This window comes from Akebia trifoliata, chromosome 5 (genome assembly GCF_017979445.1).
Source record: "Akebia trifoliata isolate Shusen 1 chromosome 5, ASM1797944v1, whole genome shotgun sequence".
NCBI classification, from domain to species: domain Eukaryota; kingdom Viridiplantae; phylum Streptophyta; class Magnoliopsida; order Ranunculales; family Lardizabalaceae; genus Akebia; species Akebia trifoliata.
Genome location: NC_141379.1, coordinates 9,672,939 through 9,700,372, shown reverse-complemented (window position 1 = coordinate 9,700,372; position 27,434 = coordinate 9,672,939). Strand labels below are relative to the sequence as shown.

Genomic DNA, 27,434 nt, shown 5'->3' with positions numbered 1-27,434 from the left:
GGGAGATGGTGAGTGTTTAAAGCAAGTGTTTAAGGTAAGTGGTTAGGCTTACTCAACCTCACAGGTCTCTCAAGAACTTATGATGACTCTGATACCAATTTGTTGGTTTTTGACAGAAATAAAGTATAAAAGCTGGTAAAAACAAACTTAATTTTGAGACTTCTTCAGCTGTAATTTTATTGATCATCAAAGCACTTATTTATACAGCTTATCAAAACAGAAAAAGCATAAAGAATGCAGCTAAATCTGCTGCAGTTACATAACAGAAACTTCCAATAAAATAGTAGAAGAGTAGGTCATGCCTAACAGACTTTGACAACTTCAATTCAGAATGTGTTTTATTAAACTTTAACAACTTAAACATCAGCAGCCCACTCAGCTCCATGTCAGCAGCTCCTGGGGAATCATTCAACATGGTTACTTTGTTTGATAATTGACGCAAGACCATGAAACTAACCTAAAATGACAATTTTAAGATCAAAATTAATTATCAAGAACAAGAAAATTCATAAAAAGAATCTAATCTCACCATAAATTAAAGAGAATCAAAAAAATAATTCTAGGCTAAGTATAGTCCTATTTCCCTAAATATGGAAAGATCGTTGTGAATGATTATTCTGTAACTTCAGTAGCCTAGGGTCTTAGTTCAATAGCCAATTTGAATTATATTAGCCATTTCAAGGATTTCAAGTATTAGCTAAGCCCAAAAGATCTATTGTTGGTTATAGTGAAAGGTTCAACAGTTCCAATTGGCCATATGTTAAAGAAATAGCCACAAAGTTTTGCAATAGGGATAAAATGTAAGGGGTACTGAGTTCAAATAGGCTTAGGATGGGATTGCAATTAAGTTATGGGTGATAATAAGATTGGGCGATGGTTTAGGGTAGTTTCATTTGGTCTAAAGTTGGGCCAACAAAGTGCGGTTCGGAAAATAGGATCAACTATGTTAATCTAAGGTGTTGGGATCATGGTTTTAAAACTCGGTTTCGTCTCGTCTCATCCATGCCAGATACTGAGTCGTCTCGGACAAGTTTTCCGATATGTTTGAGATGTCTTATTCAAAAAAATGAAAAATGAACGTGGGGTTTAATATCGATCTCTTCTTAAAAATTGACTTGTCCGTCTCGTCCATGCCTGATATCAAGACGACTTGGGCAATACATCTTGGTCTCAAACGAGTTTTGAAACCATGGCTGGGATGGTTCAACTGTAATTAGAAGCGAGGCTTGCTATTCTATTGCAATATAGAAAGATTCTATTTGGAGAATGAAATTTTTCTCAAAATACTACTTTTCTCAATATCCTGATTATGTCAAGGTTCTTAATATGATAATGTGATTTATGAATGGTGAGTTTACTCTTAGAGGGTAAACATCGACAAGTTTAATAAATCCATTTCCTTGTAATGGTGTAAAACCATTCATTTGTAATATTAAATAACAATTCAATTTCTCTTAATCCTTTTAAAGATTTTTACCAAGGGTTAAAGCTTAATGGGGACTACCTAGAAGAGATCATTTGTGATATTAAATTTAGGCACAATCACAAAAAAATTCCAGCAGCTTTATGATCAATAGAATGAAAAAAAAAAAACTGAATAGGTTTAACCTATGTTACATGGTTTGTCAATTCGCTGGGTTCAAATTTGGGTTCGAGGTTCGCTACTCTAGAATGAACAAGGTTCATAGGGCTAAGTAGAAATAATTTCTTTCTTGGTTCACTTTGATTCCCAACTTCAATTCGTTAGCTTGTTTTGCTTGTGCATTTAAATAATTCAAGTATACAAGTTATAAGTTCAATTATAATGTTATTATTATTTTTAAAGTTAAATATAAATAGATTAATACAAGAATTCAAAATTTAAATATAAAAATCGAAATAAAATATAATAATTTTTTTGGGTTCATCAAATCAATTAAAAAATTGTTTGGTTCATCTAACTAAATTGTTTGATTCCCCGAACCAAATACTTTGGTTCGCCGAACCCAATCAAAATTTGGTGGTTTATGGTTCACTTGATTTTACGAACCCAATATGAATCGTAACTCGAACTGGCTTGTTCGTACCAGTTTGTGGTTCGGACTACCAAGATTTGGGTAATGTTTGCTTCAACTAGGGTCATAGAATGGGACTGTTTGATTGTTATTTTTAGGGGTTGTAGGTGATGTTTGGCTGAGGTAAATTGGGTTTAACAATAGTTTAACAGGGCTGTAAAAATGTTGGAAATGATTTACATATCAGTGACACTAGAGCAACATAACAATTTCTCAAAGAAAAAAAAATGTAAAGGACTTATAGCTATTATCATAGTTGTCTTTGTTCCATGGCTAGTTGTAAACACCCCATTTTTGCATCTGCCTGATTCGACAATCCGTTATTACTATGGATTCCTAATGATGAGTCCAAAATATGTGAAAATTTTGGATGCTTGTAAACGACCATCTCCCATTTTTATCCCCTTTCAATCCTTCTAATTTCCCCCTCTTATTTCCTTGACACGATCAACATAGAACTAGGCATGTCTAGGATCGCCACACATTTGCATTCAACGTAGCAAGTAAGTACGCTTAGGTTCACCACACATTTAGATAACCTAGAGACACCGCAATGCTAGGAAAATATGACATTTAAACTTAGAAATAATCACATTGGAACTGAAAAGAAGTCGCCAAAATACAAAAAATAGATAAAATAACAAAAATACCTTTCATGGGTCCCACGCCTCCAAAATGTCTTGAAAGTACCAATGTTGTGCTCGGAATGTAATTTCAAGTCTAACGAGACTAAAATTGATGAAAACAGAGAATTTTACGAAGAATTACAAAAATGATTAAAATACCCATTAATATTTGATTTTTTTACTTAGAGACCTCGATTCCTAGGAAACATGACTAAAAATAAACTTTCGACAATATTTACGTACATTGAAAAAATCTAAAAATCCCCATGCTTATGATGATCCACGATTTCCACTAATGCTTACAAGAGATAGGACAAGCCCCTATGGAAAATGATAAGGACATAGACATTATGATATTTGATAGGGATTATCGAAACAAAATGGAAGTTGATGAAAAGTGTGCAATGATGCAAATTAATCAGAGGCATAAACAAGATCCCATGCAACCTGACTACAACCATGAGTTAGGGCAAACCCTTATGAAAATTGACATTGTGATGTTTGATGAGGATGACCAAGACCACATGAAAGTCGATGAGAAATGTGCAACGATGTGAATTGATTAGAGGCATAGACAAGATCTCATGTAGAGACATTGTGATGTTTGTTGATGGGGATGACCAAGACCCAATGAAAGTCAATGAAGAATGTGCAGTGATGCAAATTGATCAGAGGCATATTCAAGATCTCATGTAGTCTGACAATAACCAAGAATCAATGGAAATCAAGGAAGACAGTGATAGGGAGATTGAAATCTACATATAAAAGAAAGGAAATACATGCACGATTATCATGGGCATATCTGTATAAAACGTGTCAAGGTACGAGTCAAGATCGTCATTGTTCGGTGATGATGAAGGGAAGTGAATAATTAAGGCATGCAAAGATGTTCTTTGACTGGCCATGTAACATAGACAACTATGGTACTCTAGCTGCGTCTTTTTTTCATTTTTTTTCTTTGAGAAACTATTATGTTGTGATAGTGTCACTGCTATGCAAATTATCTCCAACCTTTTTACAGTCTTGTTAAATAAAATTTACCTCAACCAAAAATCACATTAAGCTATGTTATATGTGTCATGTCGACATATTTTTTGTACTTGAAAACTATACGTCGACATGGCTTAAGCAATGTTAGGCGTGTCCTATTGACACAAAGTTTGTTTGTATAACATAAAACACAAAAGTAAAAATCGATAAATGCATGGAAAGATACAAATTTTATCTACAACTTTTGAGCTATTCTATTCATTTTAGCTGTAGTAATTTAATCGAGTTATTTCCCTTTTTAGATTGAGTTCTTTGGGAATCATTCATTTGATAAATCAATGAGAAAACCTAAAGATGGAATGAAATTTCATTAGCAACCAAGTTCCATTGCCATAATCTGTCAAAATAATGATTTTTAATAACTTTTGGACCTTGAATCAACAAAAAAATGGAAGAGTTGAGAGGAGTTCTCTTCGTCTTCCCAAATGACACGAGCAGAAGTTTAGGGATTTCAATTTCAAATGGTTAGTTGTAATGGTGGGTCCAACTACTAATACTAATGGGACCGATTTGTTGTTTTTTTAGTTAGTGTAAATGTCTCAAAAAGTGGGTGCAAGTAATCTTACCCTATATAAATTTACAAATCTTTACTAGTTGCGAACTCTCTAACACTAGTTGGTTTTCAAATAGACCCAAGGGTGGAACTACATAGGGACAGGTAGGGATATCAATGGGTTGGTTCCGGTTCGATTCCTAAGCAAGTCAGAACCATAACCATTATATTAGTTCGGTTCCGGTTCTTGTTAGTTTCGAGTCAAGTTCCAAAATAAATGAAACTGGAACTGGAACCGTAACCAGAACCGCCAAAAATCACGGGTACCCATCGGTTCTGGTCCTCAAGAACCAAATGACAAAAAAAAGTATTTCCAATCATTATAAAAAAAATTTCCTTAAAATTAACATATTATCGACAAAATTGTTAACTTGGTTATAATTTGTTATAATTAAGACACAGATTAATTATTTTTTTCAAAAATAAAAATTTATCTTTGTTAAAAGCAGTAATTTTTTAAAAAAGTAACTCATTTTAAGTTTCAATCAATAATTTATATGAAAAATTGAAGAATTTTATATAACATGCATTTATTTTTGAAATAAAAAATACCTTAAATCATCTATAGTATGGAAAGAAATGACAAAATAAATCGAATCCAAATACCCACGGATATCCTTTGGATAGAACCTAACAATTTCGGTTCCTATCGGTTCAGTTCCATTTTAGACCCGACTCTAATCGGTTCCAATAAAAAGGGATCTGGAATCAGGATATTCGATTTTGGTTAAATGGGTACCCATTGACACCCCTAAGGACAAAGGGGGCATAATACCCACAAAAAATTCAATAAAAGCTTTTTACATACATAACCCACTTTACAAACAAAGGGTCCAAGCCGTTGAACCAAGTGTAGATTTGTGTGTGGCCCCCACAAAATATTTTTTATATAAAATCTTGAGATAAAACAACTTTTTACAGATGTAAGGGTTGAGCTACGTGTACAATATATTTTTAGGGACAATGGGTACCCATTGACACTCCTAAGGACAAGGGGGCATAGTAAACACAAAAAATCAAAAAATGTTTTTTACATACATAACCCACTTTACAAACAAGGGTCCAAGCCGCCAAACCAAGTGTAGATTTGTGTGTGGGCCCCACAAAATATTTTTTATATAAAATCTTGAGATTAAACAACTTTTTACAGAGGTAAGGGTTGAGCTACGTATGGACGGTGATGTGTCCCCAACACAATATATTTTTAGGGACAATGACTGTGACAGACTCTTCATTGAGAATATGTACTGATTAGTCCCCTAATAAACAATACAAACCATTTAAGTCCCACTTAATAAAATATTTATCTATTAAGGATCTTTTGAAGACTCTTTTAAGAAAAATACCTGAAATACTCTTTTTAACAACTTTATAGCATTTCCAACAATACTCATTACAATAAAGAGCATATTTTGTCAAAATCTGACAAATGTTATTATAGCTAGTCCAAAATTTGTTGGGTGCTTTAACATACTCAACAAATCTTTCATTAGTTGAAAATTGACTCAAATCTTAATAAGAGTAGTGACCTCACATTTTGGAATTCAAAAACATGATCCGATGCCATAGGTTTTTAGAGAACGAAATTCTAAGAACTTTGAAAAAAAAACATTATTTTTCACTGTTGATTTATAATTTAAGTTTTGGGAGTTCGGTAGCTGTCTATTACAACACCTTGGATCAAGCTCAAAAATTAAATATTTTTATGTGAATACGAGTTTTTCCATAAAATCTAGAAGGATGTTGTGATCGATTGTATATGTGATAATCCATGTGGTCCCAACAACTCTTAGTAAGATTTTAAATCTTAGTAAGTTAGGAAGGAAATTATTTTTTTATGTTTTTATATTATATTTTTAATTATAACGAGCCAAAGCAACTCGCTACATACAGTAAGTCTTTGTCTCGATTTCCGCATTCTTTACTTTAACATTTGACAGTAAAGAGTATGTAGGATCGATTTTTTGTGATTTGACTCTTTATAGTAAAGAGGATGTCAGGAATAAAGCGCCAGTTGGAGTTGCTCTTATAAAGTAGTTTGATCTAAAAATATACCGAGTCAAATAAAAAACTTGACAAATTTATTTGGTTATTAATATTTTCGTGAAAAATAAAAAATAAATATTTTTAATTATTAAAAACTATTCATAAATTTAATATAATTTTATTTGACTCATTTAAATCGTTTTGCTAGTTTTTGAGTTGAATAAAATCGATAAACATTCAAGTCGAGTTTTAAAATTATATTTTAATTATTGAAAATTATTTATATAACTTAATAAATCTAACAAACATAGATCAAATCAGTTTTATGGTGATGATGACCGTTCTCATCTCCATCATCATCTTTGTTGTAGTCATCGTCATCATCTATGTGAGTTAAAGATTACTAGTTTTGGGAAGAGAAGAAAACAATAATTTTTTTTCATTTATATCTTTTTTTTTTATTGTTATGTAATAGATGACCATAATCAAGGGGCTTGTCATTAATTTAAAAACATAGGAGTCCGTAAAATATTCTCAAATAAAAAAATTTCTTTAAAACCTAAAAAATTGTTGAAAGGGTAGTTATGGTATTTTTCTTCAAAAATTATTTTTAGACTAATATTTGATAATAAAAAAAGCACTAAACAGTCCATATTTTTTAGAGAAATTTATCAAAACGGTACAGTTTTCATAATTAATTATCAAAAAGGTAAACTATAGCAATTAATTTTGAAGACGGTAATTTATAGTTTTCGGAATTAATATTTTTTACCAAAACGGTAAAAATAGTAAAATGTAAAAATTTTTTTACCGAAAAATACCCTTTTTTGTTTTACATATGTATTTTCCATTTTAACCTTAGAAATAAATTAAAATCTAACTAAATATTTCTCTTCTTTTTAATCTTCCCAACAATAAATAGAAATATGAAAGAGAAGATGATTTTTTCGTAATTTTAGTCAAAAAATAAAAAAGGGTATTTCGGTAAAAAAAAATTATATTTTACTGTTTTTACCGTTTTGGTAAAAAATATTAATTCGAAAACAATAAAATTGCCGTTTTGGAATTAATTGCGACAGTTTACCATTTTGGTAAATAGTCGAAATGTGGTGCATATTTTGGTAAATTTGCCTTTTAGAGAAGAGACTTTTTGGTATATATTTTCAAAAAATAGGTCTTTGCGGTCATTGTCCCATTTTTATTATTATAAAGAAATGCTTTCCTTACTAACTTGGTAAGGTTAAATCTTACCAAGGGTCGTTGAAAACAAATGGATTAACAAATTGGCAATCCAACACATGACCCTCTAGATTTGATGAAGAAACTCAATCCTTGAAAAGAAAAATTCAAAAAAATAACTTTTTTGGCACTTGATCCAAGGTTTTGAGAATGAATAACTATTGTACTCCCAAAATGAAAATTAAAATTTAACTATAGGAAAAAAAAAACCTTTTTTAGTATTTTTTTATTTGAAGTCATAGAATTTTGTCCTCTACATCCCCGTGGCATTGGATCATGTTTTAGGATGCCATAAGATGAACTCAACAACATTTTAAGGCTAGACTTACTCTTTTATATATGAAATCTTGGGGACAAAAAAACTATTTCACAGTTTCACTAACCTGTCATACACTTTAATAAATCATAATTTTAAAATTCATCGAGTCAAATCAATTTTATCTGATAATTTTGAATTTTTTTTTCTTCAAAATAAATATTATTTTGGTCAAAATGACATAAGACTAATTGTTAGGGTTTGTACTAGGTTCGTTTTCTCCACTACATTATTATGAGAGTTTGAGTTTTAAGAAAGTCAATAAACCATATTTTCTCATTTTTTAAAAGATTTTTCTTCTAATTCCACTTATTGTTTTAATAGTAAAAACAATCAATTTTTTCAAATTCCTCCCCAAACCACCGGCATCTCCAATCATCTTCCTTAGGTATGAAGGAAAATGCAGTTGAACTGTCGTCCCTGAGGACATCATAAACAACGTCATCAACTTCGTGGACAGACCGTATGGAACCCTGGGTACATCAAGCCACTATTATTCAACGACAGAGAAGGTGAACGCTTAGTTCGACCCTCCAACCCTGCAGAGGATCATGAGATTCTAGATTTCGTACGAATTGAGGATTTAATGCAGGCATTTATTAAACTGCCTTATTCAATTCAAGTGAACTACCAGAAACTAAACCCGAATAGCTCAAATGTTCACCGCTGAAAATTGGTATACTATATATTTTTTAATTTCATCTTCGCACTATTAGTTCACCCCGACAAATGAAATTCTCTGGTTTCGCCTTGAACAAAACCTAAATATCTACGATTATAATTGATGTCAAGAGATTATGAAGAGAGAGAGAGTGAGTAAGTGAGTGAGAGACAACATGGCTTGAAGGAGGTAACAAAGACTCTTCCTCTTATTAAGTGTGCACATGGTAGGATTAAGATAGAGATTCAAAAATGGTTATCCAATCAACTTGTAATATGGAATGTGTTGGAGGAATTCTAATCTAAGACTCAAGACGTTTGGACCACATTTCGGTGGACCCAAACATGAGACATACATCTTATTGATATAATATAGATATACGTCCACATTTCGGATAGGATCTGTGATGATAACTACCCGAATCCAATGGCCATAAACCACTAAATAAAACCTTATTTTTGCACCCGAAAGTGTCGGACATTCAAAATTTCAAAGTTCAAACGTCCCAAACTCCCCCATCTCTCCCCACCCCCACAACGAAGCCTCCACACCAACTGCGAGTTTTTGCGATTCGAAATCGAGTTCATCTCTCTCTCTCCTTCTATTTCTCTCTCTGGTACATAATCACACACACACTCTCTCTCTATCTGTCTCTCGGATCTCTCTTTGATTCTTTCTGAAAACAAACCCTAGATCTAGAGGTTTATTTTTTCAGATTAAATGGCATATTATACTGAAAGTCGATCTAGGGTTTGCTTTTTTTTTTTCTTTCTTTTTTTGGTTTCTTGTTTTATGTGAATGGGTATGTTATGGGTTTTGCTTATGAAGGTATCAGTTCTGATGTGAGAATTGTAATTCTCAAAACAGCCAAAAAGCCAAATTCGCTTTTTAATTTAGTGGGTTTTCGATCTCATTGAGAAATTGTAGCCTTTTGGTTCAATTCTCTTATCTGCGTCTTCAAGATTGAATTTTCAGACTTAATATTCATGATTTACAGGATTATAAGGATGGGTTTGTGGATAAATCATCAGTTTTTGATGTTCAATCCAAGAAACCATTTTCAATACCAGAAATCCCTACAAAATTCCGGAAATCCCACCAAAAGTATCCTTAGAAAAACATAACCTTATTATCTAAAAATTAAGAGGTCTTGACTCCAATAATCCTTTCGAGGCAAAAAAATGCAACAAATAACTGACATAACACATAGGGTTTATTTAATGAATCTGAAAACCATAATCATCCCTTCAAGTTCAAGTTACTGATTGAACTGTGGGATTTTAATATTTTCAAATTGTTTATTTGAAACATGAGAATCTGATAGGTTGATCCTATCTTGAAGGCGTATCCAATTAATATAATTAGCGCTTACACACATAAGTGACCCAGATAGATTTCATTAGAGCAGTACTAGTAGGTGAACCAAATACCTGTCTTAATTGGTGAATCAAAGCCAAAATCAACCCACCAAGTAAATTTTAGATCTTTTTAATTCATGGGGTCAACTGTGAAACAAACAAAAATGGGTTATAAACCTATATTTGGATACGACACTATAATATGTAGTTACCTCACATACAAACCCTGAAGGTTTGTATTTCAGATCAATACCAGTCAAGAGAAATAATTCTCCCTGATAAAGTTGTGTCTGCCCAACTATTCTCCTAAGGTGGAATCCTGAGGACACAACCTTCTGAAGTTGTGTATTTCAGATCAATACCAGTCAAGAGAAATAATTCTCCCTGATAAAGTTGTGTCTGCCCACCTATTCTCCTAGGGTGGAATCCTGATGACAACTTTCTGATGTTGTTTGTTTTTTTTTTTTTTCAATAAAAAAAAAATTGATGTAACATCCTTCTGTTAAGCAAAAAGTAAATAGTGAATATAACCATGTCAATTGTGTGCAAAATGTTGTTGTGTATGTGAACATCTTTGTGAAGCTCACTTAGTAATTTGATAATTTGGTGTTTTACCAAACACCTATTAGGTATTTCACTAAACACCTTATATGCCACACCTTCCAAGACCTTGTTTGATAATGGCAATGAAGGATAACCCAACTAATGGTGGCAAATGCAAAGAAGATAAACAACCACACAAAAAAAGAGTAAGAACACAATACCCACAACACGAGATTTTACGTGAATCCACGGAGGTATGAATGTTGGAGCTCGATTTTACTATGAAGAAAACGGGGCAAATCGATACAAGGAAACTCCTCTATCACTTAACTTCATTTTCTGTTAGATCTCAATCTTCCCAAACCTCTCAACATCTCTTCTCTTGGGTTTTCTCTCTTTCTCTATTCTCTTCTCTAGAAAAGATTTAGATTTGAAGTTAAACTTCTTTCAAAAGAAAACAAAATCCCCTTTTGAAGCACCACATAGGTGGGCCACTTACATAAGTTACAAGCCCTACCCAAATTACCTTGGATCGACCCAAAAATACACACTTGGATTGGACCTTATTGATTTTTGAGCCATACTTCAACAAATGTGAGTAATTAAGAACACAAGATCTCATGGAGTATTGTTTAAAAAATTATTCATGCTGGCAAGTCAAACATCGTTCAAAACTTGTCACTCTAGGTGGGTTCTAACGTTAATGCTACAAGACTAATTCTATGAAAATTCCAAGTTTTTGATTGACATATCATTTAATTTTGGAAATTTGGACGCTTGGTAATCCAAGTGTTGGATCCCTAATTTCAACTTAGTTAAAATTCCCTTAGTGACCCATAATCATATTCAATCTTGATCTTCTTTGTAATCTAATCTTGATTCTACTTGACTTAAATAAGACACCCACCTACACTATCTAGTTATTAGTTATCGATAAATATATCAAATTTTTATTTCCAAAAGTTCAATTTCATATCTTTTCTTGGGATACTGGAAAACTTTAGAAGATTATGATAATATTACCAAAAGCCTTGGAAGATCATACCTATTCAAAACTCGTTTTCTTTTGTTCAAAGAATGCTCCAAGAGTGTTGGCGGTGTCCTGATAATATCATCTCAATGTCACGATGAAACCCTTATTTCCTGTTTGCCCACCTTCAAAATTGGTCTGAAACACTTTGTTATAACAATCTAGCTCTATTTGACCCTATCTGATGAAATTGATTTGGATCACTATTATAGCATTTGGTCCATCTTGATGAATGGACTATCTGTCGATGATCTTCCATTGCATGTGGGTATTGATTGCATGCTCATCTTTTACTCCCAAACATAAATATAACGTGTATGGCATAGGCCAATATGATTTTCGCTGCCTTACATATCCATTCCTTTTACAGAGAAATGTCACTTCATCGAGGTATACGTTTGCTCTATCGTTTCTTAACTCAAGCTTTTTTATTGATGACTTCGTCCATTAAAGTAATACTTGTCTCACATAAATCCAAATAAAGCATTCTTGTCGAGCACGCCAACTGTAAACGACAACTAATTTATTTTACCCAGACACTTGAAAGTGGTGTTATATCCATTCTTGTACTTCAATATTAACTGTAAATATAATATCCCTTATGTGTATTAGTCATATCCTTGGCATATTTGGGTAACATACTTTTGCAAGGTCTTCCTCTTTGAAACCTTGGGGAATATTTTACCCTCATGGTTGGGCAACATAATTCAAACTGGTCTTGGCTCACTCCAAAATCTATCCTTATCAATGCCTCAAAACAATTGCCTTGACTTGCTCGACCTACATATTATCAAAGAGTAAACATCAATATTGGTTAGTTGTGTTGTGTTGCCTTGACTTGCTTAAATGAGTTGTGTTGCAATGTATATCTCTGTACCCTTCATTGGTAAATGTGCACACTTTCAGTGGCATTTGTGATTCTTGTCATGCTATCTACAAAACTAACCTTTGTGATATTGCCTTTGTTGGTTTTTGTTTAGGTCAATCTTGTTCACTGTCATAAGGCCATTTTCCAGTTGAAGTGGATATATGCCATGCCTGCTATGAAGAAGGTTGGTTAAAATTGTTGTTCATTTGCAATTGAACATCGTGATTCATCATGGGAATAGTCTGATGCCGAAAGTAAATTTCTTTCCTCTGCATTAGTGGTGCAAATTTTCCGGAAATATCTTTACATACTAAAGGAGGTTCTGGAAATCTTTAGGATGCTTGAGATTAGGTAGCTTATCACATGAATGACATGCTTTGAATGAGTGTACATGTTTATATTTGGTTCGATTATGACTATAATTGGTTAGGTTGACTAATGACTTTGAACATGGAAAATGCCACTCATGTCTTCTTCAACATTCTTAAGGGTCTCGAAGTTGTTGGTATACCATAACTTTTTCCTTATTTTTGTGGGAAAACTCAAATTTAGACTATCCGCAAGTTCATGGATGATCATCATAGGTGTGATCTGAACTTATCGAAACTCTCCAAAATTGTTTGTTTCTTGCACACCTCTGATTTCGTGGACAATAGAATAGGAGTCAATACAGTCTGATGAGTACATGCTATGGTAGCAATTTTTTTTTTAATCCTCATGTTCATACATGGCATCATTGCAAATCTCTGATCCATTAACGAGTTTCCTACCAAAGTAATTGTTTGTAGTCCAATTTTTATTTATTTATCTTGTTTTTGTTTTTTAGAATTAGAAAGTACTATTTTATAATGTTGCATTCCTGTTTATTATACCTTGTTATTAAATAGAATTTTATTTTTGTACACTTATTGAATGTTTTCTTGGTAAAAAAAAAGGAATTGTTGTTTGAAGAGATTTATTTCTGGGCCTTTACTTTATATGATATGATCTTCACTATCTTGCTCTTATCTTTTGTGATTGGTCTTGCATTCTTAGCATTTCTCTTTCTTTTGGATCAGATTCCTGAACAGAGCTACATTGGGCACGTTTTCAACAAGTTGCTGAAAGAAGTTGGAAGTCCTGTTGAGTTTCAACTTCCTGACTGGTTGAAGAAACAAAAACCCATGCCTTACACCTATATACGGCGCAGTATCCATATGATCCATAGTTTTGAAGTCTTATAGTTCAAATACGAAATAGTGTTCCACCACCACCACCATTACAGTGATTGTAATAACTACCATCAGTTTGTCTTATCTAATGAAAACCTTTTCTAACCATATAACTTTAGGCTAAATTTCTTCAACAATCAAAGTCGTACGTTTTTAATCCTGTTTTTCTCCCTTGCTATCTGTGGATTTTTTTAAACTGCAAAGTTGATATACGTTCAATATATTGTAGTTTTTAAGGTATTTCTTTATTACGGCTTTCTTTTGGTTTATACTATGAGATTTTGTTGGTATTGACTCAGTGAAGATATATATCTTACTAAAAGGATTAAAAAGCGTCTTGAAGATGATGGCATATTCTGTGCTTGCAGCCCGTCAGCGGGATCTGGTGTGTGTGGTAGAGATTGCCTATGTGGGTAAGTGTTGTCTTGACCAATCATGCCTGCTCAATTTAGTATGATTTTAGTGTTTCTACGAATTGTGGATCTACTATGAATTTGTTTATGATAATTTCCCCTAATCTTTTAGATGCAAAATTTGCTCTTAAGTTTCTGTATTTTCCATATAAATTTATGTGAAATATTGGAATGCCTTTCTTCTATAGGATGCTACTGTCCAGCTGTTCATCGGGTTGTAAGTGCGGGAGTTCCTGTCTCAACAAACCATTTCACCAACGACCCGTGAAGAAGATGAAGTTAGTGAAGGTATGATTTTGCAAGGATGGTTCTAGTTTCATTCTTTACCTCACAGATCAGGAGGAGAGAAATTCATGATTTGTCTTATGTAGCTACTGTAATATAATGTTATATTTGTCAACCAACCAACTACTCCAAAAAACCAATCTGTTGGAGAGGGGGAGAACTATGCATATAAGAGAGTCACGTGGCTTAACAGGGGTATGTCACACCCGAGAGTGGAGGAAAATATACACTCAACACTCCCCCTCACCCATAAGGGTGGAAAGAATCGAACCCATGACCTATACGAACCTAGCACTCTGATACCATGTCAACCAACTACTCTAAAAGACCGGTCTGTTGGAGAGGGGGAGAACTATGAATATAAGATGGTCACGGCGTTAACAGGGGAATGACACACCTGAGAGTGGAGGAAAATATACACTCAACACTCCCCCTCTCCCTTAAGGGTGGAAAGAATCGAACCCATGACCGTATCGAACCTAGTGCTCTGATACCTTGCTAACCAACTATCCCAAATGATCTATCTGTTGGGGAGGGGGAGAACTATGAATATAAGATGGTCACGGGACTTAACAGGGGTATGACACACCTGAGAGTGGAGGTAAATATAAACTCAACAATATCATAGTATAGTATGTGTGAAATACTTTGGTAGCTTTGAGATATTACTTGGGCAGTTGAGCAAGTTTCACGTATGATAGAGAGAACTTATTCCTATGTAAGGATGCTTGTGAAAGTGGCCAACATTAGGCTGCCAATTTGTTGCATCTGTAGGGAATCAAACCTATTGACGAACTTGTGACATTTTTTTTTTTTGTTTGTAATGATGATAGTGGAAGTATATTTTTTCCATCTAATTTACCCTGTGGGCCTGTGAAGATTATAGAAGGATGATAAATAATTATGTGTATTTTCGATATGTAATATAAGAAAAAGTATGTTACCTGGTTCGTCGGTTCCGCTTGGCTTGAATTCGGGTTTGTGGTTCACCACTCTAGAATGAAATCGGTTTGTAGGGGTAGGTAGAGATAATTTGTTTCTTGGTTCGCTTTGGTTCCCTAGATTGGTTCGCTAGCTTGTGCATGTATATAATTCAAGTATACAAGTCATAGGTACAATTATAATGTTCAAAAATTCTAAGTTAAATAGAAACAAATTAATATAATAATCCAAATTCTAAATATAAACAATGAAAAAAATACAATAAATTGGTTTGGTTCGCCTAACGCAATTAAATTCTGTGGGTTTGGGGTTCGCTTGATTTACGAACCCAGTACAAACCGTACCGAGAACTGGTTTGGCATACCGGTTTGTGGTTCAGACTAGTATGAATTGGGTAACAAAGAGAACACCTAGCTCTGCAGCATCTAGTGTTCAGGCTAAAATTGCTTCTGAACATTGGAACCAGCAAAAATTACTTCAACCACTTTCTCACCTCAAACAATTATTTTTATTGCGATAGTTTCAATGTTACTACATGGCCAAAACTTGGTATTTCAGTAACATTACTACGATTTATTGATTTATTATCGATGTGAGTGTGAGAGGGGGTACTTCTAAATGACTCAATGCACAACAGTGCTTGCTCTAACTGTCGTAAATTTTATATTTTTTTAAGGTACGTCTTCTTTGGAAGTGCACTCATTGATGTCAATATGTCATAGTAGTTTATCTGGTTGACATTATAGGTCCTGCTTGATATGTATGATATGCTATAGGAGATGATGAGCTTGGTTCTCTTTCCTTCTTGTCTAACATGGAAACATTTCCTTTATGTTTTTTCTTTTTAAATTGTTCGACCTCATGTGTTTGTGCGGATGTTTGTCATTGTATGTACATTATCTTATAATGATGGGTTGCATAAAGAAATTGCTTGTAGACAGAGAAATGCGGATCTGGGTTAGTAGCAGATGAAGATATAAAGCGGGGAGAGTTTGTAATAGAGTATGTGGGAGAAGGTGACAATTGTTAAATGTTACACATTCTCACCCTTTAAAATTTAGTCTATAGTTTTTATCTTAATTTTATTTTGAAACATAATTCTGGTGACTGATGCTGTTTTATTTTCACTTCAACTCAGTTATCGATGACAAAACTTGCGAGGAAAGGCTTTGGAAAATGAAACACCATGGAGAAACCAATTTCTACTTATGTGAAATTAATCGAGATATGGTGATTGATGCCACGTACAAGGGAAACAAGTCAAGATATATAAATCATAGTTGTCGGCCAAATACTGAGATGCAGAAATGGTTGTCTACTTTTTCTTATTGCCGAGTTGGTAATCCATATTTATTATTGTATTAATCTTACTTAAAATTTTTTCTTTCTAGGATAATTGATGGCGAAACAAGAATTGGCATATTTGCAACTCGGGACATAAAAACGGGCGAGCACCTCTCCTATGATTATCAGTAGGGTCACTTCCATGACACTGTCTTCATGAATTTGACGTTAATTTTTTTTCTTCCTTTCAATAATAAGTCTAATGACATGAGCAGGTTTGTTCAATTTGGTGCAGATCAGGATTGCCATTGTGGTGCTTTTGGCTGCAGAAAGAAGCTGGGGGCCAAACCTAGCAAGCCTAAGTTGTCTTCTTCAGATGCTGCATTAAAACTAGTAGCATGTGAGATGGCAGCGTCTTCCCCTAAAGTGAAAGCAATTCTATCTGGACGACGCATATATGTAAGTGAATTGTCGATCTGAGATTTTTTTTTTTTTGATAAGTATAATATATTAATGAAGGGGCAAAGATACAATGAGGCCGAGGAGGCCTCGCAAAGAGCTACAAAACAAAGAAAGCTAAGAAGTCAATGATTACATAAAGCGTTCCATCTAAAAAGAAAGTCATCGAAAGTAACTCCCTTAAAATCTATGTTCTGTTTAGACCACAGAAACAAGAAACCCAAAATCTCCAAGAATCTACCGTGAGAGCTTCTCATCTTGTTATTGAACACCCTGTTATTTCTTTCGTTCCACACCCCCCAAGCAATAGCTGAGGGAAGAATAGACCAAAGGTATCTTTTCCTGGATAAGAAAGCATTGTTAGCCCACTCTTCCAACAGCGAAGAGAACTTACACGGAAAGACCCAATGAGTATGGAAAAGCCCAAGGAAAGTTGACCAAATATTGTGAGAAAAGGAATAATGAATTAAAACATGGTCTACAGTTTCACTGTCCATCAAGCAATGGGGACAACAGTTTGGAGTGATCCATCCCCGAACAATCAAATTATCCAACGTGAGGATCCTCCCAAGGGACGCCAACCAAACAAAGAAAGATATTTTAGAAGGAACTGACTTGGACCAAATGATGGGTCCCAATACTGATCTCTCCGCGGAAGGGATGAACCACTTGTAAAAAGAACTGACAGAGAATTTCAAGTCTTTAGCCCACATCCAAACCCACTTATCCTGTTGACTTTCGTTGAGATGAATCGAATGTAGGAGATCTAGAAAAGATGCTATCTCTGTTAACTCCCAATCATTAAAGTTTCTCTTAAATCCCAAATCCCAAATCCCAAGTAGAGCTAGATTCGTTTCGAACCAAACACTGCTGTATCAAGCGATTCTTTTTTAGAGAATAAGCGTACAAAGACGGAAATTGAGCTACTAGAGGCGATGTGCCGCACCACCTATCCTCCCAAAATCTAATCTTGTCCCCCTTCCCCGCTTTAAATCTAATCCCTCTTTCGAACTCCTTGCTAACTTTGAGAATCCCCTTCCACACACTACAACCATAGGAACCTTTAGCCTCACCACTATACCAACCTAGCCTTCTTTCCCCATACTTGGCCACAACGACCCTCCTCCACAAGCTACCCCTCTCTTCACCGAATCTCCAAAGCCATTTCCCTAGAAGCGCTTTGTTAGCTAGTTTAAGGCCCATAATTCCCAACCCCCCATTCTTTTTAGGCAAACAAATAACCTTCCATCTGACCAAGTGATATTTCCTCCTACTGGTCTTATCATTCCACAAGAAATTTCTCATTAACCTTTCCAATCTGATTTCTACGGACCTAGGAAGCGAGAACAGAGAAAGAAAGTACACCGGGATACTCGTCAAGGTACTTTTAATCAAGGTTACTTTCCCTCCTTTCGACAAATAGTTAGCCTTCCACGTACTTAACTTTTTCTCCAGTCTTTCAATCACCCCATCCCAAATTTTGATACTATTGTAGGGAGCTCCTAACGGTAAACCCAAGTAAGACATGGGTAAGATGTCATGCCCAAAACCCAAAGTTGCAGCCATCAACTGAATATCATCCACGTCTCCAACCCCGAAAAGTTTAATCTTATGCAAATTGATATGCAACCCAGAAATGGCCTCAAAACAACTCAATAAAACTCGCAACACCCTAACCTGGTCCCTCGAGTGATCTAGGAAAATCAGAGTATCGTCCGCAAATTGTAAATGAGAAATCCAAGGACCATCGTTCACTCTAAATCCCGAAAGCCTTCCTAGATTGACTGCTCTCCTAAATAGCCTACCCAGAGCTTCAGCTACTATAAAGAACAAGAATGGGGAAAGTGGATCCCCTTGTCTCAACCCTTTGAAAAAGCCAGCTGGGCTCCCATTAATAAGAATGGAATAAGACACCGTTGTAACACATTTCATAATCCACCTAGTCCACTTAACTCCAAAACCCATTCTCCCCATCATGTATTCTAGGAATTCCCAACTTACATGATCATAAGCCTTTTGAAGATCTATTTTCCCAATCATCCCTATACATGATCTGAGATGTGTTCTATGCACTGCAGTTTGGTTCATAGTTTCAGTTGCTTATTCCTAGAGGTAGAATTTTTATTTTTAATTTTGTACTCTTACATAATGGGATTATTAATAGAGGGAATAAAGGCCAAGGAAAAGAGTTCCTTGTGTACATGAACAAGAAGGGAAGATAATTTACACCATTTTTAAGGATTGCGTCTACAATGTCATTGGCTACTTGAATTGTATGAGAGAAGATTAGGGACCGTCTTCTAACCAATTATCTGATATGAAAAAAATTTCCCAACCTTCAACAAGGGCCTTCCTCAGCCCTTGAATCCCCTCAAAATAATATTGAATTTTTTTATTACAAGTTAAATAAGAAAGAATCAAATGTTCCTAAATTATCTGATCCGACACTAGTTGGATCTGGGATATGGTCTTAGTTAGTAGGATCTGGATTTGGATCCAATGTAAGATAAAGATCTGGATCTGAATATGGATATATTTAGATCTGACCCGGGTCTTACCCGTTTTATGCCCTACTTCTACATGTAAAGCATATGCACTTGATGAATAATTGATTGCAATAAGCGATTGGATCCCAGCAACCTGTTTTATAAACACAAGTAGTTCCTTATCTGCAGGTTTATTGTATCAGTGTTAGCGTGTTACGATATTTTTCTCGTCATGCGATGCAGATATGCAAAATTTTGTGATCTGCATATAAAATGTAAATCTTTATTCCATTTCATGGACATTGATATAAAAATAAAGTAGTTTCAGTAAGAAGTTCTATTAGTTCCTTGATATTTCTTCATGCAAACTTAAGTGCACATTGGAAGAATGCTGTTGTGACTAAACTGTACATGGAAGTATATGTTTTCTGTAAACTATTCAAAAGCTAATAGTCATCATGGCAGTCTCAAATATTGAACTGTTGAGCTGATCTATATATATTTGCATGGTTTGTTAATTTTCTAGCATTGAACTTAGTCATGAAACTGCTTTAGTTTTGCTTGTGTTACTCTTTTCGGTATATATACCATTTTCTATAAATCATTGTGCGAAAGTTGAACTAACTTGAGGAATTGTTCTTTCAAAAGGATTACTCAAATGGAGGTTTTCATATAGGTAAGCTGAGTCCCTCTCCTCTCATGTATTAGTGATGTATTAGTCGATGCCTTTACATTGAGAAATACGTTTCAAATGGTACAAGAGGGGTTAGTTTGAAGCCTTCTTTTGAACTATCCATTTACAATCTCTTTTACAACTCAGGAAGCTCGCAACGTACTCCTAATGAAAGAAAAGCATCTCACCGTGATTGTATTGGAAAAGTTATTCGAATTGTGCAGCCTGTCAATAGGAGGTAAGCCTGGAATCTCTAATTCTCTATTTAGCTTTATGTTACAAAGAGTTATCCTGCACAATACTTGTTCTTGTTCTAGTATTATTTTGAAGAAAATTCAGAGGATCTTTAATTGTAGGTCTTATATTGAAGCATTCTCCATTGCCATATGATATACATAGCTATGTACTTGCTAAATCTTTGGCATTAGCAGATTGTACAATGGTTTTGAATATCTTATAATAGGGTGATGAAGAACCCTTCCCCCCTTAATCAAGTCCTTAATGTGGTATTTTTATTTACAACAGCTTTGGTTAGGAGTGCGCCATGTCATTTGTGCTCCCCCCCTAGAGTATAGGAGACTATTATTATCCATCCTCCTATTGATTTCTTTATTCTAAAAAGCTTGCCAAGTGATAAGGTTGTCGACGGGATGGTCGAGACTGATGGGCTTTGGGATCATATATACTTCAAGATAGCTTGCATTGCACACTACAAGCTTGAAGACTGGGTTTGGGGCTTGTCTATCTGCCGTGCTGGGCCCTCTTTTGATTTGGGTATCTTGTCAAAATGGATCTGTAAATCATTATCATCAAAGCTTTATCACAAAAACTTGGGGTCGAAAATTGATTTGCAAATGCTTTTTCTAAATACAATATGGTACGTATTTGACGAATAAACTATTTATTAGTTTTAAACTTGCAAGTTATAGGCTGACCAGGAGTATGGAATCTTACCTAAGGGATGGAACATTAAAAAAAAAAGGCATGTGAGGCTTATTCCTCGAGGCAATGAGGCTCATTATAAATGCATTGAGCACATATAAGAACCAAAAAAGGCTACTGAGGCATAAGCTTAAAACCAAGATGTGCTCAAATGCGTACACGTTAGTGTAAGGCATGACTGAGGCGTATGCCTCACACTGATTTATAATAATAATTATTTTTTCCCTTTTTTTTCAAATTATATATTAATAGCCTCTCTTTTCCTTTTCTTTTCATTCCGTTGTTCTTTTATTCAATTTCTTTGTTTCTGCTGGCATATAACATAATTGGAGCATTTAAAAATAAATTCAATTATTTTTAGCACATCTTGGTATGTGGCTTGGAACTGTAAGCAACTGACATCATCCTATTAGGTTGCATTTGGAAAGGGATTATGAAAATCCATTTGAGGAATCCATCAAAGGATGCATCGATTTATGCAAAGAATGAGGAGCTGATGCGATTTTGTGAATATGAATGACATGGGGCAGGAAAGCTTTGTGAAGTGTCCAGGCCACTATTGATTAAGGGGTTATTCGTGGACCACAATTTTTTTTTAAAGAAATGATGAAATCATTTGTTGCTTGGTGTTTAGAAGAAATTTGTTGGATTGGGAGACTGAGGAATTTTCTATACCTTTAAAGCCTCTTTGAAAGAGGTTTGGACCGACTCCGATTCAATAAACATTAGTATTTGGAAAGACGAGCAAAAATGTGGTAAATCATTTTTATCATAAGCACATGTCTAGTTTCTCAATCCGTTTGTCTCTTTTTGCTATCCATCTGAATGTTGCTACTTGCTACAAGTTGGAGAATTTGGTCCAAGATTTCTTTGAAAGTTTCGGGAGTCCTTTGCGTTAGGCACTTGGAAGCAACTTGAAGCTCTGGTAAATTGTTATCGAGTTTCAGAGAGGAAATTAATAGCTTTTGGATAAAGGTGATTGATAGTAAGTGTGGAAGTAGGAACAATGGGTGGGATAACAATGTGGTTAGTGTTTTTTATGGCTCTAGTACATGAAAAGGCATATTCAAAACGTATGAGGTTTACATAAAAGGCATTCGATGGTTCAAGGTCAAGAGGAACAATGATGTTCGTTTTGGGCGAATGTTTGGTGTGTTGCTCCATTTCCTTTTCATTGTTGGGCAAGGCTCCATAGTGGATTCTTTGGTTGAAGATCGGGATAGGGTTTTGTTGAATGTGGGTCTTAGACGGGAATATAAATTGAGTGGGAGATGAGTGCTATTATTGGTCTTATCAGTTGTATGAGTGGGTTACATTCTCATTCTTGGAGGCAGATAAGAGAATTTGAAAGTTTCATCGTATGTATGTTCTCGTTTTGCTCATTTTATTTGTTGTGGCATTCAAAATTTCATATTTATTGGGATTCTAGCTGCAGTAGTGTTGTTTTTTGTATAGGCTAAAATTCTAGTTGAAACCTTGTTTGGTGACCACCTGAACTGGTAGATAGAACTAGAAGATCCATAGCCAAGGATTCATGTGTGTGTGTGTTATTTTTGGTATCTTGATTATGATGATACAGAATCTGAATTCTGATTTGAATTTTTTGTGACATGGTGTTCATAGTTTATTCTTATGTACTATTCTCAGTAATTCTATTCACTGAAAAATCTGTTTGCATGCTTCAAATATTTCCAGCCGTTTTGGGGTTATAAAAAGGTTCAACAGCCCTACTAGAGAACACACGGTAAGAGATATTTTCTGTTTGTCACTGTAAGGTTATTGGGAAATTGCTAGCATACATAATCCAGTTGTACTTTTTGGCAGATTTTGTATGAGGATGGGAGTCCTGAAAATCTTGACTTGTCTAAACAAGATTGGGAGTTCTGTAACCTTGTGATGTAATCAAGCACAAGTGGTATTTTCTTTTTAAACTCTTCGTTCTCTTTTCTTACGCTTAGTTAATCAGTGTTCTCTCTCCTTCTCTCTCAATGAAGATTTTGGGAAAGTTCTATGGAAGAAACCTTTAATTTTATTTTATCATGGTACACAATTATCTCAGTGTTTCTGTATTTTGCATGATAGTTTGTCTTGTATTTTAATCGACACATGTTGGTATGTTATTATCCAGAGTCTTTAGTTTAATGCTGCAAACAACTGACAGATTAACTTTGTTTTTTCGATGGATACTATCGAATTCAATACACCTTTGACTTCAAATTGTTTTGACTAAATTTGTGAGCTATTATTCGATCCAGAACCTATTTCAAGACTTGAATTGAAACATAAAATAACCCGACTTCACACCATCATTGATATCGTTTGGTTATAATCTTGATAGCTTGGACGCAGATGATGCCTACTAAGTGATAGAGAAGCTAATTTTATACAAAATTAGAAAATCTACAAGAAGACTGGAAACAGTCTTCCAAGGTAGTTGAATTAGGAGATAGCCACAGAATCTCTACAAGTAAATCCCAAGGGACTCCAAAAATAACAAGTCCTAACAATGCTTCAAATGCTATCAACATATTACTGATCAATTACAAGTCTTCTTACATGTTATTTTACAAGAAACACGACCCTAAAACCTAACTTAGAATATATGTGAGAAATCTTAGCCATTCATCTTAAGTTACATAAATATTTTTTATTAATAACTAAAAATACCTTAACACCAAATGTTCAACGCCCAAGACATCTCAATCTCCCATTAAATCATGAAATAGTTGTTTAGAGCTTTCAATCCATCTAATTCCCTTTCAATCAGATGTCTCGAGCAAACCATTTTCTTAGAAATTAGTACAAGAAACACAACCCTAAAACCTAACTTAGATTATATGTGACAAATCTTAGCCATTCATCTAAAGTTACATAAATATTTTTTTATTAATAACTAAAAATACCTTAACACCAAATGTTCAACACCCAAAACTCTTAATCTCCCATTAAATCATGAAATAGTTGTTTTAGAGCTTTCAATCCATCTAATCCCTTTTCAATCAGATGTCTCGAGGAAACCATTTTCTTAGAAATTAGTGATATCCAGGCTGAATGGAATTTGAGAAATTGGATTTCTTTTCTCAGCATCTATTCCTTGTAGTTTCAAATGACTATTTCTAGGTCCTGTTGGTGAATATTTTTGAGAAGAAAATCAAGGAATTACATTCTTTCCTATGTTGTCAAAAGCTGGGCCTTGGCTCTACCCGCTTTAAGCTGAATTTAGAAAAAGAGTATTTTAGTTACTTTTTGGTAGTCTCATAGAAAAACCACTGTCTTCTAGTGAGTCTTCTCAGTTTTAGAAGGGTAATGTCTAATATTCACCAAATTGTGAAGGTGTATGTCTAAAATATCTCAGAGGGGGTAATGTATGTCCAATATTTGACCATTAGGCAAGGTCATTAAGTCCTAACCTCTGTCAGCTGCGCTTGAAGAAGAGGAGGCATCGGTATGACATCTCTCTCCCTCCCACAAAGTCTTTTTCTTCCCATCTCAATTGTATGTTTGATGTTGTGCATCAAATTTTCTGATCTCGAACTTTCAATTGTATGTTTGATGTTGTGCATCAAATTTTCAGACCTCAAACACAGTTTGAGGCTCTCCATCTAACATACAGGTTTCTAAGAGACCAGTACTGATTTATTAGGAATCAGTACTAGTTTCCTAGGAATCCATTTTTCTTGGAAATCCCTACAAATATCCTTCTATCTTAGCCGTTTATTTGATGGAGAGCCTCAATGTCATTTGAGATTAATATTTTCCTTTTTGAGACTGTCAAACATACAGTTGAGATGAGAGAAAGACAAGTTTCCCAGAGATCAATATAGAATTTTTAAGCATCCGTTTTATTTGGGGTCTCTAGGACTATCTTCATATCTTAGTCGTTCATTTGATGAAGGGCATATATATTGCCCCCCCCCCCCCCCCCCCCCCCCCCCCCCCAACACTCCCTGAATATTGAAATATTATTATTACTATTTAGAATTTATTAGACTTTATGTAGGTAATTGAATGTAATATATCTTCTCATTCATTGGCAAGCAAATTTGACATATTGAGAATTTTGCTATTGTATCCTTATTTATCTATTCTTGAAGTATCTAATGTCACCTTGGCTATCTATGCTTGTAAAATGTCCTTGAGTTATGTGTAAATTTCTTTTTAGCTCTAAATTTAGAATGACATTTTATTACTCGATATTTTTGTTTTGCAGGTATGGATGCTCGCCCGTTTTCCGGGTAGGACTGCTTTCAAAATGGGCTTTGCTGATTTCTTGTTGACTGGTTCGTTAGAGGGGGCAATGCTAGATCTCTTATCAAAATTGTATCTCTATGCAGGTTATTATTTCTTCAAATGTACAAATTGTTGTTGTATTAGATTTTGCCTTTCTTGTGCCTGTTACGGTGCACGATTTCTGTAATAACAGTCTATAGGTCTGCTGCTGTATTTTATGTATTTTTTTTGTTTTTAATTTTTGATTTTTTGGAATGTTTGATTTGTTACTAATTTTTTTCTTCTTCAAAGAAGTCTGATCCTTGACCTTGCATGAGAATATAATTGATAGGATATATCATGAAAAATAATATTCGAAAGATCAACTAGGATACACTTTTCATAAAATACTACTAAGAAACCTCTTAACTCACCAAAAAACGATGATTCTCTTTTCGCCCTCCACCAATAATAGTAGGCAAGGGGGGTAAGTTTTGAGAACGAAAGACCTACCTCACCAAGAATCCAAGGTTGGGTTGGGCAGTCGCATTCGTTAAGCTATTTATGGGGTCTTCGGAACATAATGATTGTAGGTAATTTTATAGGATATAACTCTTGTGCTAGAGTTTTATGCAACTCAGGAGTATCTCATTCTTTCATTTCTGTGTCATTTACATCTGTGCTGAGATTAGAATCTGAACACTTAGTGTCGTTCACTTGGCATGGTTACCCCATTGGGAGATGGGGTAAAGATCGACAAGGTATGCTGATCATGCTATACCCAGATATAGGCAAACATGAATTTGTTGTGCAAATGATTGAAGAGAGACAGCTAAGTCATACAAATTAAAGAACACCTTTCAATCCCTTTCTTACACTTTAGGAGCAAATTTTGCAGAATAATCTCTTGAAGAAGATGGATTTGAAGGAGGTTTTTGCTCGACAGAAGTCTTGGGTACAATGGCTTAATGATGGAGATTGAAGCTTGTGTTTTTCTACATTTCCATGCTTCAAAGCATAGCAGCATGGGGGGAGATGTTTTTGAGGCTTAAAGTCCATGATGAGATGAGTCAGTTAGGTGTATCAACATCTATCATTGGGTAGAAATATTCATCATTTATGCTGATTTCAGATAAATCTGCCTCAATCTCTTACTTTTGGTGAAGAAAATATATATTTTTTTCTTTTATAGAAAATAAGATGATTTAGATGAAAAGTCTTAAAAGAAAGAAGGCAAATAAAAATCTCAAAGAGAAGAAGTGAAGATGAACTAAGTACAAATCCTAACAATTAGAGTCTCATATCATTTTGTCAAAAATAACCTTTATTTTGTAGGTTCCCCCAAAATTGCCAAGTAACGTAACTCAATGAGGTAGTGTTAAAATTGCGATTTGTTGAAGTGTATAACATGTTAATGAAGCTAGAAGTTTTTTTTTTTTTTTTCTCGAGAAACACTTTCCTTGCTACTTACTAAGATTTTAAATCTTACTAAGGGTCATTATAAGATTCAATGGATTATCAAATTAGCAATCCAACGCCCAAGTCTTCTAGATTTTATGGAAGAAGTCAGATAAAAACAAATAATTTAAGAATATCATTTGTTTTTTTTGGCTTGATCCAATGTTTTGAAAATGATCGATTGTTGAACACTCAACTGAATTCCCAAATTAAAAAATAAAATTAATGATGAAAAATAATTAAAAAAATCATTTTAAAATTCATTAAATTTTGTCCTCTACATACCTTTTGCATTTGGATCATGTTTTGGATGCCACAAGGTGAGTTCAACAATACTTAGTAAGTTTTGGGTCCACATGAATTATGAAATAGGCAAATCCAATACCACATTCTTCTAAATTTCATGGAAAAATTCATAGTCAAAAGAATAAAATTGAAAAAAAAAATTCAATTTGAACTTGATCAAAAGTGTTGAAAATGGATAACTACCGAACTCTCAACTTTAAAACTAAAATTCAATGGTCAAAATTATATATATAATTTTTGAATTTTTTTTTTTTTAAGTTCTTTTAATTGTCCTTTATAACTCAGTGGCATCAGACCATATTTTATTGATGCGGTTAGGAACCACAAACTTTATAAAGTAAAGTTCCTCTAAGTTGTCAGAACTCTAAATGAGTTTTTATTTTATTTTTTTTACTTTTATTGTTTTATTTTACTAATAGTGCAACAGTTAGGTCTTCCGGGTAAATCTATTTGTGGGGCCACGAGCCATCCACATTTAATTT

General features: G+C 34.3%; 1 protein-coding gene across 2 annotated transcripts; it reads left to right on the top strand.

Moving 5' to 3' along the window:
• The first annotated feature begins 8,946 nt into the window (after positions 1-8,946).
• ASHH3 (histone-lysine N-methyltransferase ASHH3) lies at positions 8,947-25,522 on the top strand. Of its 2 annotated transcripts, XM_086442739.1 has the most exons (14): positions 8,947-9,101; positions 12,397-12,468; positions 13,343-13,472; positions 13,800-13,908; positions 14,097-14,196; positions 16,073-16,151; positions 16,274-16,445; positions 16,527-16,607; positions 16,695-16,878; positions 20,013-20,040; positions 20,185-20,275; positions 22,675-22,723; positions 22,804-22,894; positions 25,190-25,522. In XM_086442739.1, exons 2-13 carry the CDS (start codon positions 12,451-12,453, stop codon positions 22,879-22,881), a joined length of 1,119 nt encoding a protein of 372 aa, XP_086298865.1. In that variant the 5' UTR covers positions 8,947-9,101; positions 12,397-12,450; the 3' UTR covers positions 22,882-22,894; positions 25,190-25,522. The 2 variants fall into 2 exon arrangements, with proteins under 2 accessions (XP_086298865.1, XP_086298864.1); XM_086442738.1 differs by lacking the exons at positions 8,947-9,101; positions 12,397-12,468 and adding an exon at positions 12,515-12,538.
• Positions 25,523-27,434: the final 1,912 nt, after the last annotated feature.

Excerpts from the sequence above, each read along its gene's own strand:
- ASHH3 (XM_086442739.1), top strand. Across the intron at positions 13,909-14,096 it reads GGTAGAGATTGCCTATGTGG|GATGCTACTGTCCAGCTGTT; the intron begins GTAAGTGTTGTC and ends TTTCTTCTATAG. Across the intron at positions 16,879-20,012 it reads TATCTGGACGACGCATATAT|GATTACTCAAATGGAGGTTT; the intron begins GTAAGTGAATTG and ends TTCTTTCAAAAG.